This window comes from Patagioenas fasciata, chromosome Z (genome assembly GCF_037038585.1).
Source record: "Patagioenas fasciata isolate bPatFas1 chromosome Z, bPatFas1.hap1, whole genome shotgun sequence".
NCBI classification, from domain to species: domain Eukaryota; kingdom Metazoa; phylum Chordata; class Aves; order Columbiformes; family Columbidae; genus Patagioenas; species Patagioenas fasciata.
The window spans coordinates 12,344,071-12,356,970 of NC_092560.1; the positions used below are offsets into that span (position 1 = coordinate 12,344,071).

At 38.2% G+C, this 12,900-nt stretch overlaps 1 protein-coding gene across 21 annotated transcripts in view; it reads right to left on the reverse strand.

The window, feature by feature from the left end:
* Positions 1 to 570: 570 nt before the first annotated feature.
* ELAVL2 (ELAV like RNA binding protein 2) overlaps positions 571 to 12,900 on the reverse strand; it is a 96,083-nt gene continuing 83,753 nt past the window's right edge. For 17 of the 21 annotated variants that reach the window (XM_071802119.1, XM_071802115.1, XM_071802114.1 and 14 more), the window contains 4 exons: positions 12,573 to 12,726; positions 9,847 to 10,072; positions 3,745 to 3,783; positions 571 to 3,279 (listed from right to left, as the gene is read on the reverse strand). In XM_071802119.1, coding sequence (XP_071658220.1) covers positions 2,949 to 3,279; positions 3,745 to 3,783; positions 9,847 to 10,072; positions 12,573 to 12,726 — 750 coding nt within the window. In that variant the 3' untranslated portion in view covers positions 571 to 2,948. The remainder of the gene's footprint in view (positions 3,280 to 3,744; positions 3,784 to 9,846; positions 10,073 to 12,572; positions 12,727 to 12,900) is intronic. The other 4 variants (XM_065861297.2, XM_065861296.2, XM_071802116.1 and 1 more) reach the window with 3 other exon arrangements.

Here is a 12,900-nt window from a genome sequence, read left to right on the forward strand (position 1 = left end):
CTGGTGGAAATTCACACTCATTCAATTGAGCAAAGCAGATGAACTCAGGAGCAAAATTTTAGAAGTGCAAGAGATGGTTGACTAAATTTTAAAGAATTTCTTTCAAGAAATGGGAAGGGAAAGGAACAGCAAACTAAGGTTAACTTAATATATACTCAATTAATGGAACCCAGAAATTTATGCAGTAATTAAACAGCAAATGGACATTGCAATAAACAGTAAATCCTTCCATCTCTATATTTATCTTAACACACAAGGCATTAACTTAGCTATACTGAATAGCAGTCTACTAGATAGGCAGATTAATTTTTACTGAATGTGTTTAATGACCCCTCATTTATTCTATCAGCCTAAGTACTGAGCAGTTCATGTAAAACTAAAGTGAGAAGATTTAACGTTAATTCTGACATAACAGAACTGGTACACAGCTCCGCTGTCTTACCTCCTGGTTGGCAAGTAAGACCTTCCAATAGATTAAAAGGAACTGAAGAGTTTTGCAGAACCTTTCGTTCAGATTGGTTACCCACGATAGCAGAGGACAATGCGGTAAAAGACCTGCCCGTGACACTGTTTTCCCTTCAACTTTGTTTATTGATGTACCGAACATGAAAAAGTACAAAGGATCCAAACACAAAAGAAAACATGTACAACCTCTTAAATACTCAACAGAATATATTTTCTATTCCAACAGGTGTGAATTAACTCTCACTATACAACTTCAAATAAATACCAGCCTTATATTTTACTAAGTGCTCGGATAAACACTGTAAAGTGAAGCCCAATTTACATGCCTTCTCATCAATGCCGTTAGTTGCTACAGTAGTATAGGAAAGAAGCATGTAGCTACTGTTTTCCCCACATTGGATAGTCTGTGATTTCTATAGTATATACAATTTTTAATGCAGAGGATTAGCTTTAACAATCTAAATGCTCCTAAGAATGAGGAAGTGCTCAGGAAGCCAATTGAGTTTTGAATAGCATTGAGTGGGTCAGCATGAAAACTTGCTTTTTCACTTTAGCACGCGCTTCACAGTATATGTACTGTACTATACTGAAAACTTTATAACTACAGTTTAAAAGAATAAGAACCAAAAGCAACTGCAAATATAGTGTACAACTATGTTATGCATAGAACATTGCTTTTTCTAAGGGGAAGCATATGAGCATCTCAGTTTATACAAAAAGCAGGACGTAACTACATAGTTGTCAGTGCATCCTGGTGAAGGCATCAAACCCTCAGCTTTTTTTAAAAAAATTTAATTATAAGCTAGATGCTAATCAGAAAATATTCTGTATTTTTTTTCTTAAATTTCTTCAATACATGGTAAAGACTTTTTCTATTTCCCCAAATAGTGATTTTAAGCATCATACAAAGTTAAATTTCAATAGCATACAGGTACTTATGGTTTTTGTATGAAAAATGTACGGAAATTTGTTCAAAACCTATGATTAACTCGTTTTTACCACAAACATATTTATAAACGAAAATGTAGCATCACCATAAACAGCTGAAGCTAGACTATCTACAGACAAAAATAGCAACAGATCTGATGCACTGTAAATTCAAGTCCTCAGGACAACAAAAATGAATAAGCAGACCTCAAGTAACAATGTTAATGCCATTTACAAAGAAAAAACTTATACAAAAACATTCAAAATTGAACATCACTTGGCATGTAACTTAAAAAATAAACTAAACTCAAATTAGCTGAAAGGTTCATAAGTCAAGGTCTTATTTACATTACACAAAGCTCAGGTGTTAGCCTTGAATATAACTTTCAAAATACCTCCAAATATACCCAACTCAGGCCATTTCTGCTGATTTGTTACTGCACAAACCATGCTCAATGTCTTTTTCTTAAGACAAAACAATTCTTCAAACAATAGCAAGTACATCACTAAACACCATGAGCTCTATCTGAAGGGAAATCTTTAGGAAGAACAGATTTTTTTCCCCCATCTCAGTATTTTAAGTTTCCTGCTTGCTCTTGTATTCTTTTTAGTTTTCATTTGTTCCAAAATCACATATTAATGTGAGCCAACAATCACTTAATAACCAGGATGATCAAAGACTTCACTGATGATCACAAAAATGAAACCAACAGTGCATCCCATTGACCCTACTTCTTAATACAAAGGTCTCAAAAGTATTTCTACATCATAAATCTTTCTAAATTTTCCCCAACAACTGCAAATTTCCTGGTAAGTTTTAAAAGCTCACTAGGTGTCATATGAAGAGATTTCTCAAAGTATTCAAGTCAAAATATTTGTTCCAGGACCAGTAAAAAGTTTCTCCAAATTTTTTTTTATTTTTTTTATAAAAAAATAGATGCTTTTTTCAAACCCACATCAAAGAGGCTCTTATCTCTTTGGCAAGGTACTGCTTTACGAAAAGTTCTCCAGTATTCTTACAATAAGCTTTTATGTGTTCCCTCCCATTCCCCAACCCAAATGATAATTACAAAATAAATACTGCTTATAACTTTATAAATAAAATGTAAACTTCAAATACTTTTCTTGAACAACAAAACAATAACGCATTAATATGTAAATTAAACACAAGGCAAATTAAAAAAATCAACTGAAGAAGTATAACACAAAGCCTCAGTATTTACTCACTTTAAAGGCAGTCACATATAAAGAAAAAACTTCTTCCCTTAGCTGAAACATTTTAAAAGGTCCACCTTCTCCAAAGAAGGCAATAGAATATGTATTGTGACAGGTAAAAACCCTGTACCTCTTGTCAATATTCAAACAAAAGATATTTAAGAAGTTTTAATTCAAACATTAGCAATAAAAAAATTCTCACATATTCTTAGGATGCTAAGTAGTCGTTTTATCCCCATATCCACACTGACATACAACAAAGGCATTTACTAATGCATAAAGCTTCTGTAAATTGCCTTTGTTGTATAGTTTTCATGTGTTAATGCACTGAGAATAACTTGTTAGGCTTTGTGCGTTTTGTTTGTTTTGAAGGAGACCTGCAACACTCTGTCCCCCAGACGGTATCCATTCAGGCTGGCTATTGCCATAGCTGCCTCATCATAGTTTGTCATAGTCACAAATCCAAAACCTTTGCACTTGTTGGTATTAAAGTCACGGATGACCTTCACATTGGTTACTGCTCCAAAGGGTCCAAACATTTGCCAGAGGATACTCTCATCAGCATCAGGGGCCAAGTTGTACACAAAAATGCACCATCCAGTTCCTGCATGTCCAGGGATATTAATTCCAGCCAAACTGGTCATTCCATCAATGGTCATTGGTGGAAACCTACTGAAGAATGATGGAAATAGAATCAAAAAGTGGCTGTTCACAGAAAATCCCATCTAAGAAATTTCAAAATAAAAAACAAAATGATACAAGACTTTTCACATCATGAACATATTGGCCAGACTAATAAGGTAACATCACACATGTTTTTCCCCCCCTACTACAAAAATACTATTTATAATACTACACACAAGTAGGGGGAACAGTGCTAGGTCTATCTGAAATGATGTAATGTAGAAAAACAAAAAAGCATGCTGTAAAACCAGTAAGGATTACTCAAGTCATGTGAAACAGGAATTCCACGGAATTACTACAAAATGTTTGCCTCTTTCATGTACAATGTATCAAAATGAACCATTTCAGCTGACATCTCAACATGCAAAAATCCAATGCAAGTCTTACTGAAAAATAGTATGCAGAATACTTAAAAATAATTCAGTGATTATGAACCTAATAGTGCTTTATTACCTCTTTACTCCATAAGCCATGTTGAGCAGATTGTCCAACCTGCAAAACATTTAGCAAAGTGTTCAGTCTTCAGACTTTTCCATCTTAAGGAAATTTGGTACATTACTGCCATGTCCCTTGCACTGTACAGAACCTCATGCAAAGTTAAAGTATCACTACCAAAAGAGCTGTGGCATCTTAATTACACTTGACACAGTTAGTGAATACAAAATAGATGTTCTTGTGTAGTATCTGCAATCATAAACTTCAGTTCAGAAAGTGCACCACTACCACAAGTTCAGCATTACTGTTAGCACAAAGTTAGTCAGTGACCACCTTAATGAAATTTTCCAGATTACCAACTTGTTTTGGGTGAAGACTTTGCTGAGGCTTCTGACAGTGCACTGACATGAATACCCAGATAGATGCAAGGTTTTGGAGCAGTCACAAAAGTTACAACAGCAACTGCACAGAAGTTTTCTTATTTTCCTACTCTTTTCTAGAACGAAGTGTTTTTAGAATGTATACACACACATATTAGACTGTAAGCTTTCTCCATGTATTTTTTCCCTCACCTTCCCACAAGATACTAAACTGGAGTATGAAACCACAATTCCAAACACTTTGGAATTACCAAGCCAATTCCTGGAACATGCATTGCCTACCAATACTATTCATCTTATTCCTGAAGTCCCTTAAAGTGCTTATGGCAGAAATTTTCTTAGAAAAAGCAGCTCTGGTTCCCTCCTGTCAAAGCCCATGCATGTGAAGTCTTGTTAAAGGTTCTCTTCAAGACTTCACAAAACATAAGCATAGGTAAAAGGTACACTTGATTTAGATCTTTTAGCTTACAGCTCCCTTACAGATCTGTACCTCACCGTGATTTCTCTCTAGTAATGAGCTATAGTATTTAAGAACCACTACTGGTACACAGAATCCAAACCGATGTAGTGTACCTATAGTTGTGCACAAAAAAGACTTGAACAAGAAATGTTTTTGTTTGCAGCTAAGTAAAGATCTCAAACTACAGAACATTATGATTCTGCAGTGAGCAGGGTCTACAGGATGCACTGACAAGAAAGGGAGTTACTGAAGCCCTAGCAGAGCTGAGGAAAGAAACTTCAAAAATCCGTGACTACTACCCATATACTTAGTGTGGATGACAGAGGTCTACTGTAATTTACATTTGGGGGTGGAAAGAAAGGTGGAGAGTTCCAGAAACCTGGCAGGTCCTTGATGTAGAGCAGTCAGCCAAGAACTTACAGTAGCAGTATCACAGTTAACAGATTTCATCTGTTACATACTCTGGAATTTTTTTCAGGGTATTCACTGGACAATTTTTAAAAATGCTTTAAGCTATACATCCTATAGAAACTGAGGAGCAGTTATATATAGCTGCTTTTGAAAGTCCAAAATTCTTAACAGGAAAGGCAGCATTGTAATGAACCTGTTGTTCTTCACTACTAAAGCATATGCTGACTCTGCTTTCAGGCCTCTGTCCATCATTAACAGAGATAGGGCAACTGTGCCAGGTAATCATGTCTGAAATGTGAACAGCTAAGATATCTTGCATGTGAAAGACACGAGCGATCCTGAAGCACTGGTGCAATCTGAACTACATAGTCAGTAATGAAGCTGGACTGCTGCAGCAACAGCAAAGACCTAAAAATTAAACAAAAACCAAACAAACAAAACCCCAAAAACAAACAAAAAACACACACCACCAAAACACTGAACCAAAACAAAACCTCAGCAACAAAACAAAAAACCCAAACCAAAAAAAAAAAATTTCCCTTTACAGTGAAAATTTAAAATTTGGCAAGGCTGTCTCTTTTAGAGAAGAAATATAAGTCTGAAGGCTTTCCCCAAAAAATTACCTATGTACAAAAAAGTACCTAATTTTATCTGCAACTGCAGTTTACCTTTTGACCAGTCAGTTCAACCTTGTTCTTCTTTTCCCATCAATAAAAAGATTTTACTCTCCTTCCTATTCATTACAGACTTGGTACTCAGTGCTTTTTTTACCATTATACTTTTAAGTGGAACAAATCACAATATGGTTGTTTCAGGCATCACTTTACACTTAACACTTCAAAAGAAAAAAAAAAAAACAAAACACCACTTCCCAGTGAAAGAAGAATCTTACAGTAGGCATCTTCTACCAGCCTCCAAGCCAAGACAAGGCTGAGGACACAATATCTGAGTCACTTCAGCAAGCTTTGGCACAACAGGACTTGGTTCTGATGGGTGAATTCAGCTACACAGACATTTGCTGGAAGAAAAATACAGCAGCTCAGATGTCAACTATCAAATTCCTGGAATGCGCAGAGGACTGCCAATAGATGTCCCAACCAGAAATAAGGCACTGCTGCACTTGCTACTTGCAAACCAAGAAAACCTGCTTGGTAAGGTCTCAGTTTATGATGGCCTTGGCTGCAGTGATCACAATATTTCAGAGTTTGGGATCCCGCTGAGCATGCTGAAGGTTACTACTAAAACAGAAGTTTCAGATTTTAGAAGACCAAGTTTCAGCTTGCTCACAGCTCAGTTAGGTGAGATCCTGTGGGAAACTTCTGCAGAGAGCAATGGTAATAAACTGAACGTTGTGAGTTGAGAGCACAAAACCAGTTCACCCCCTTTTAAGTTAAGGGAAGCAGACAGAGCAAGAAACCCCTCTGGTTTAACTGGAAAGCTTCTGAGTCTGCTTGCAGGCAAAAGAGAAGTATATCAGTGGCGGAAAAGCATATGAATAACTGTTGAGAACTTCAAGGGCATTGCCAGGGTATACAGAGATGTAGCTTGAAAAGCAGAAGCTCAGTTCAAACTGAAATTGGCCAGAGATGTCAAAACTCACAAGAAAAAAAAACAACACAGAAGGAAAATATTGGCCCACTGTTAAACAGGAGAGGTGAAGTAGTCATCAACAATGCCAAAAAGGCAGAGGTTCTCACTTTCTTCATCTCTGTCTTTACCAGTACTGTTTGGCCCCAGGTCTTGGGAACATAAATCTAGGCTGATGTTTATGCAGATCCACCATCAGTGAAGGAAGAGTCAGTAAGGAAATTATTACAGGAGCTTGACTCCTGCAAATCAATGGGCCCTGGCAATATCCACTCAAGAGCATGAAGAGAGCTGGCTGATGTCATTGGGAGGCCATTCTCCATAATATTTCAGAAGTCTTGAAGACTGGGTGATATCCCAGAAGACAGGAAGAAAGCTGATGTCACCCCCATCTATAAAGAGGGCTTAAAGGAGCATCCAGGAAATTACAGGCCCATCAGTCTTTCTTCAACTCCAGTAAAGTTATGGTACAATTCCTTCTGGGGCTCTTCACAATTCAGTTGAAGTACATGACTGGGAATAGCCAGCACAGATCCATCAGGTTCAAACTGTGCTTGACAAACCTTATCACTGACAACAAGTAATATGCTTGTTTGACATGGGGTGAGCAGTGGACACTGTCTACCAGGATTTCTCCAGGGCTTTCAATACGGTCTCCCATGGCCTCCCACCTTAGGGCATGGACACCTTATGGTCTAGACAAGCAGTCTCTATGGTTCATGGGGAACTGGCTGACAGGCCACACCCACAGGGTGGTGGTAAACGGCTCCTTTTCAAACTGGCAACGTGTCAAGTAGGGACCCCCAGGGACCGATGCTGAGCCCAACACTGTTTAAAATCTTTCGCAGGTCATCTGGATGATTGAAACAAGCACACTCTGATAAGGTTTGCCAATGACACCAAACTGGGTAAGTGGACACTTCAGACACGAGAATCACCATGCAGGATAAACTGGACAGGGTGGAAGAGCGCACTAACAAGAACCTCATGAAGTTCAACAAGGATAAGTGTAAGGTCTTGCACCTGGGAAAACAACCCAGGAGTGCAGCACAGGCTGGGATCTACCCATCTGGGGAACAGCTCTGTGGAAAGGGACCTGTGGGTCCTGGTGGACAACATGCTCAGTGTGAGTGACTAGTGTGCTGCTGCAGCAAAAGCAGCCAACAGGGTGCTGGGCTGCATTAGCAAGGGCATCACCAGCAGAGACAAAGAAGTCGTTATCCCACTACTCAGCACCTGTTAGGCCACACCCACAATACTACGTTCATCTTTGGTTCCCATTATTAAAAAAAAAAGGTATGAACAGGCTGGAGTGGGTCCAGAGAAGGGCCACAAAGATACCCAAGGACTGGGAAGCTGCCTCATGAGGAAAGGCAGAGAGAACTGGGTTTGTTCAGCCTTGACAAAAGGTGGCTTAGGGGAGACCTCATCATCATGTTCCAGTGTCTGAAGAGTAGCTGCAAAGAAGATGGAGACTGCCTTTTTACAAGGAGTCACATGGAAAAAAGGAAGGTCAATGGGTACAACTTCCTCCTGGGGAGATTCTAATTTGACACAGATGTCATCTTTTCATAATGCGAACAATCAGCCATCAGAATAATCAGCCCAAGGAAGTGGTAGATTCCCCAACACCGGACATTTTAAAGATTCATCTGGACAAGGTGCTGGGCCATGCTTCTGCCAAGAAAGGCTGGACCAGATGATCCTTGTGGTTCCTTCCAATCTGGTGTTCTATGAAATTTTAATGAGCATTCATAAAAATACACTTTAAAAAAAACAAAACACACAAAAAAATAACCACCCACACCCCAAACCATAGCAACTAAAAAAACCCAAACAAACAGTCAAATAAGACTAAGGTTCAGAGCATGGTGTTGAAGGACAGGTGTAGTCTACTGATATTACTTAAATACAAAGAACATTAAGTCCTAGGTAAAAGAAAAATTCCAAGTTTGAGAATTTTTACAAATCCTGGTAGATCTTCCTGGTGTATCAGTTAATCACAGCCAGTATCACAGTAATATCAAACACAGCTAAGTATCTGGGAACAAGTGCACTCAGAAGAACTCAAGGAGTCAGCAGGCCAGTCTGGCCAGAAAATATTGAGTACTATAACAAAGGCTGTACAACAGCTCCCTCATAGATCTTATTTCATATAATGCACTTGGGTTCACCCTGCAAGTACAACTTCTGCCCCATACTCTCTGCCTGTGGAACAATGAGAAGCCTACTTTCATCAATACTCAGCACACTGTTTAAATTAATCCTTTTATTCCTTAAGAAATGGTAAGAAAATCCACCAAATAATGAATGAAATTGGGTATCTCTTCCCTTAGGGCAGAAAGCCTACTCTAGTGTTGGCCTTCACGTCTGTGAGACTCTTGTAGCACCTAAGGCTGAAAAGCTGAGGAAAAGAAGAATTCAGAAGTTCTGCCAGAAGCAGTCCACAAACCCTGAATGTCTGCCCTAAAAGCAAGGACAAACAATGCAGAGCTTTTGCAGTACAGTATGGTATATTCCCGTAGAAGCAAACTGCCAGCTTATTTTATTTCTTGATAAAAGAAAACAGTATATTACTATTTAACACATTCCAGTCAGATAGCCTGGGCCAGAGGGTGGAAAGAAATGATCAAAATCACTGGAAGAAATCTGAGGTACTCATGAATGTAGATAATACAATATTTGTTTTGCTTTGTTCTTACCATCTCTCATTTTCAATACACTATCTCAGAACTACATGGATGTAGTTTCAACTTAACAGGAACATATATCCACCAAAAATATACGCAGAAAATACTAAATCATCATCATTAATGTGTGGCATGCAGGATTTATATAACTATAAAAAAAAGGAAATTCAGAAGAGGGAGGGAAGATGGAACTGAAGATGGGACTGGGGAAGAGGAATCTGGCTGTGACACGGCAAAGGAGAAAACTGAATTGCCTATGTTGACATTAACTGAATCAACTTGCACATTAATCAACAATCTAGGAAATTAAAAATAACATTTTAAAAGGGATTCTTTTTTTAGCAACTGTACAGAAAAAATAGATGTCGTCTCTGTTTAAATAAGTAGTTTTATTAGATATCAAAATGCTATTAATGGAATGCATTTTTACTTTTAGCTGTATTGTAGGAACATGGTTGAAGTTCAACATTTTCATGTGTTTCCTTCACCCACAGAAATCAGATAAGCAGGGAAGGGTAAGAATGGAGGAAAACCAAGAGGCCCACAGGAACATGTGGCTTCTAGCACAGTTGTACACAAGTGTTTGACTTACCTAAAACGTTGAGCCTGCTGAGCTAGAGGTGCTGGATACCTTCTGCTTGGAGAATGGTACAGTTGGGAAAGGATGGCCTGACTGGTTTTTTGGCTTGGATTGTTAGCAAACTTTACAGTGATGGGCTCTGTAGCACTTGGAGGTTTCTGGCCATTCAAGCCTTTGATAGCTTCTTCTGCTTCAATTCTCTTGTCAAATCGGATAAATCCCACACCCCTTGATATCCCTGCATAGGGTGAAGGAAGCATATAGTGATTAATTCAGAGACTCTGGAAGATGAGATGTTAACACTTGATTTCCATAGTCAATTGCTTCATTAATGGCCAATTGCTGTGAACACATGATAATTGAGCTTGTTAGAAATCAGTTTTTCCTCAAAGACGACTTTTCTACTCCAAATCTTTAACTGACACAAGATACATTGTGCAAAATGCATGGAAGCTTGAGGGAAAACACAGTGGAGACAACTGTGCCAGAGGGTATTTCTGAAACAAAGCAATTTTGTGGGGACAGAGGTGAATCCTGAACCAGCTGCACTATAACCTCTGTTCAGTTTGCACTACTAATCTAAATTGACTGAAATTCAATAAATAGTTTAGTCATCTGCTCCTCAGCAGCAAGAAATTACTTATGTTTTCCTGCAGTACTCCTTGAGGTTCCCCTTTGGAACAAATACTCTGGGAAGACAGAGAATGGAGTGCAGGTTCTAGATTGCAGTAACGGTAATTACGGCCGTATTTTAATCATCTGTCATGACTTGTAAGTAAAAGATTCAGTTCTGGCGTATCACCGTACTGTAGTAAGTGTGTTTTGAAAGGAAACTATTTTCTTGGGTCACAGATTCTTCCTCTATATAGAAAAGTCAGAAACAACAACACAAGGGGATCAGCAAGTGTTTATGGAAGGTCTTAGGTACATCAGATCTCAAAAATTTATACTGTGGCTTAAATATAAACACACTTATGTGTCAATACTCGAACCAGTTAACATCACAGCTACTAAAGCCACCACAGATTTGCTGCTTGCTTTTTTGTAACATTCCCAAATCCACGTCAAGGCCCCTCATATTTTGGTTCATGAATGAAAAGACAAGTTAGATGCTTGCCCTCACTTGCAAAAGACAAATAACAGTAAAGGTATTCTGTTCATACACATTGATGATTTAAACCACCACAATGACAACAAGCAGGTGCAAGAAAGGTTTAAAGAAGCAAATGTCACAACTTCAATTTTGCATTTTTCATCTGTCAGTTTGTATCACAACCTTACTATTCATACCATTTTGAGCCTACCCCTTCAAAATTACTAAGAAGGAGGAAAGCAAGCTTAAACCTGAACAACAGTCTATGCCAGAGAGTGACTGTGCACATACTAGGATTTATGAGTACTCAGAATTACAGTACACATTGGAAAGTTTAGTTATATTTACTACTTTGTTCTATTTGTCATATCCCACCATTCCTATCCATGAACATACTGTAAACAACTATTTACTGAACAAAGACTAACTCTGACTTGCAAATCTGCTGCTTCTACAACAAGTCATTATTTGGCTTTAGCTCTCCTTTCCTTTCCTCTGTACACTCTCACCAACTCACACTATTCAGACACACCCCATGGGTATTATGTGTCAATGGTGAGATTTCTGTTAACACGATGGAACTGTAAAGGAGTACATACAAAGTCCTCTACATGTCAGCCAAGTGTCAAACACTGGCATGCACAACCATTTCAAAGTAGGACAATTTGAAACTTCATGACCTCCTACAGCTAAAAGCTGTTTTGGCACCTATGACAACACGTGACTTTAAAAAGGTACAACTATAAAAAAGTGCAAGCTACCTTATTATTCAGGGAATAATTAGGTGAGTAAATTAGTTCTTCTGCCCTAAACCCCTAGTTTTTTGGAAAGATAAGAATCTGGAGAGCCCTGCTCCTTTGTATTTTGCTTTGCAAAGTAAATACTTCTGTCACATACTTAACATTTCACTTGATTGCTTATTTTTAAAACACATCTGCTGGAAGCAGGTGAGGCAGCAAATTACAAAGCTCTTCAAGATCAGCCATTTGAGCCAGCAAAAAAAAATAGTTAAAAAAGATCACACATTACTGTCAAAGTCTGAAGAGTAACCACAGAGTGACACTCACACCCACTCACTATTTAGACACATACTGTAACAACACAACTAACCTGCTACAGCTTAGTTCTTTAAGTTACTGACAAGCACAGAACTCATCTCTTCCCCAGGAACTGAAAGTTCACGTTCTTCAGTGTGTGCAAAGTTAAGGAGGTAACCCTGAAAACAGTCTTAACAGCAATTACTAGTCCAAGCCTTTTGTAATCCTAGCTTCAGACAACCAGTTGTGCCTTTCTGTATAAAATTTTATTTTTATAAAGAAAAGTGTTTAATAACATCTCATAAGGAGCATAGGGACTATTTTCATGCAGCAGCTTGGAAAGGAAGATTATAGCAGCTGTAAATTTACTACAAGCCATGAAACAGGCTTCAAACCTGCACCTTCAGGGTGGAAATGACTCAGGCTGGCTCAGTACACTCCACAATCTATTTTTGTCCATGCATATTTATGAACAATTTCAGCAGAAAATTTCTGGCCTACATTCACTTTTCATACATTCTAATGACAAGACTATTGTATTGAACAGTGAAATATTTCTTGAACACTTAGTCTAAAAAATGCAAGGAAATGCAAAACTGGCTACTTACCAGTGACTTGGTCAACCAGAATACGAGAAGTAATAATGCGTCCGTACTGGGAAAAGAGCTGTTCCAGTTCCTTCTGTGTCATTGTTTTTGGGAGTCCACTAACATACAAATTTGCATCTCTGATAGAAGCTGAACTTGGTCGCGCATAGGAAACCTTAAGAAAAACAAAGCAAAAAAGTCCCCTAGAAATCAAACACTGAAACCAGTTCAAACAGGACTGTCATTTGTTTTGACATATTAAAATATTTTTAAAGGCAGCTAGCAAAGTTACCTTAAGAGCCAGTTAAACAAAACCAAAAAACTTTTCTGTTTGTGTTTTTTTGGTGCT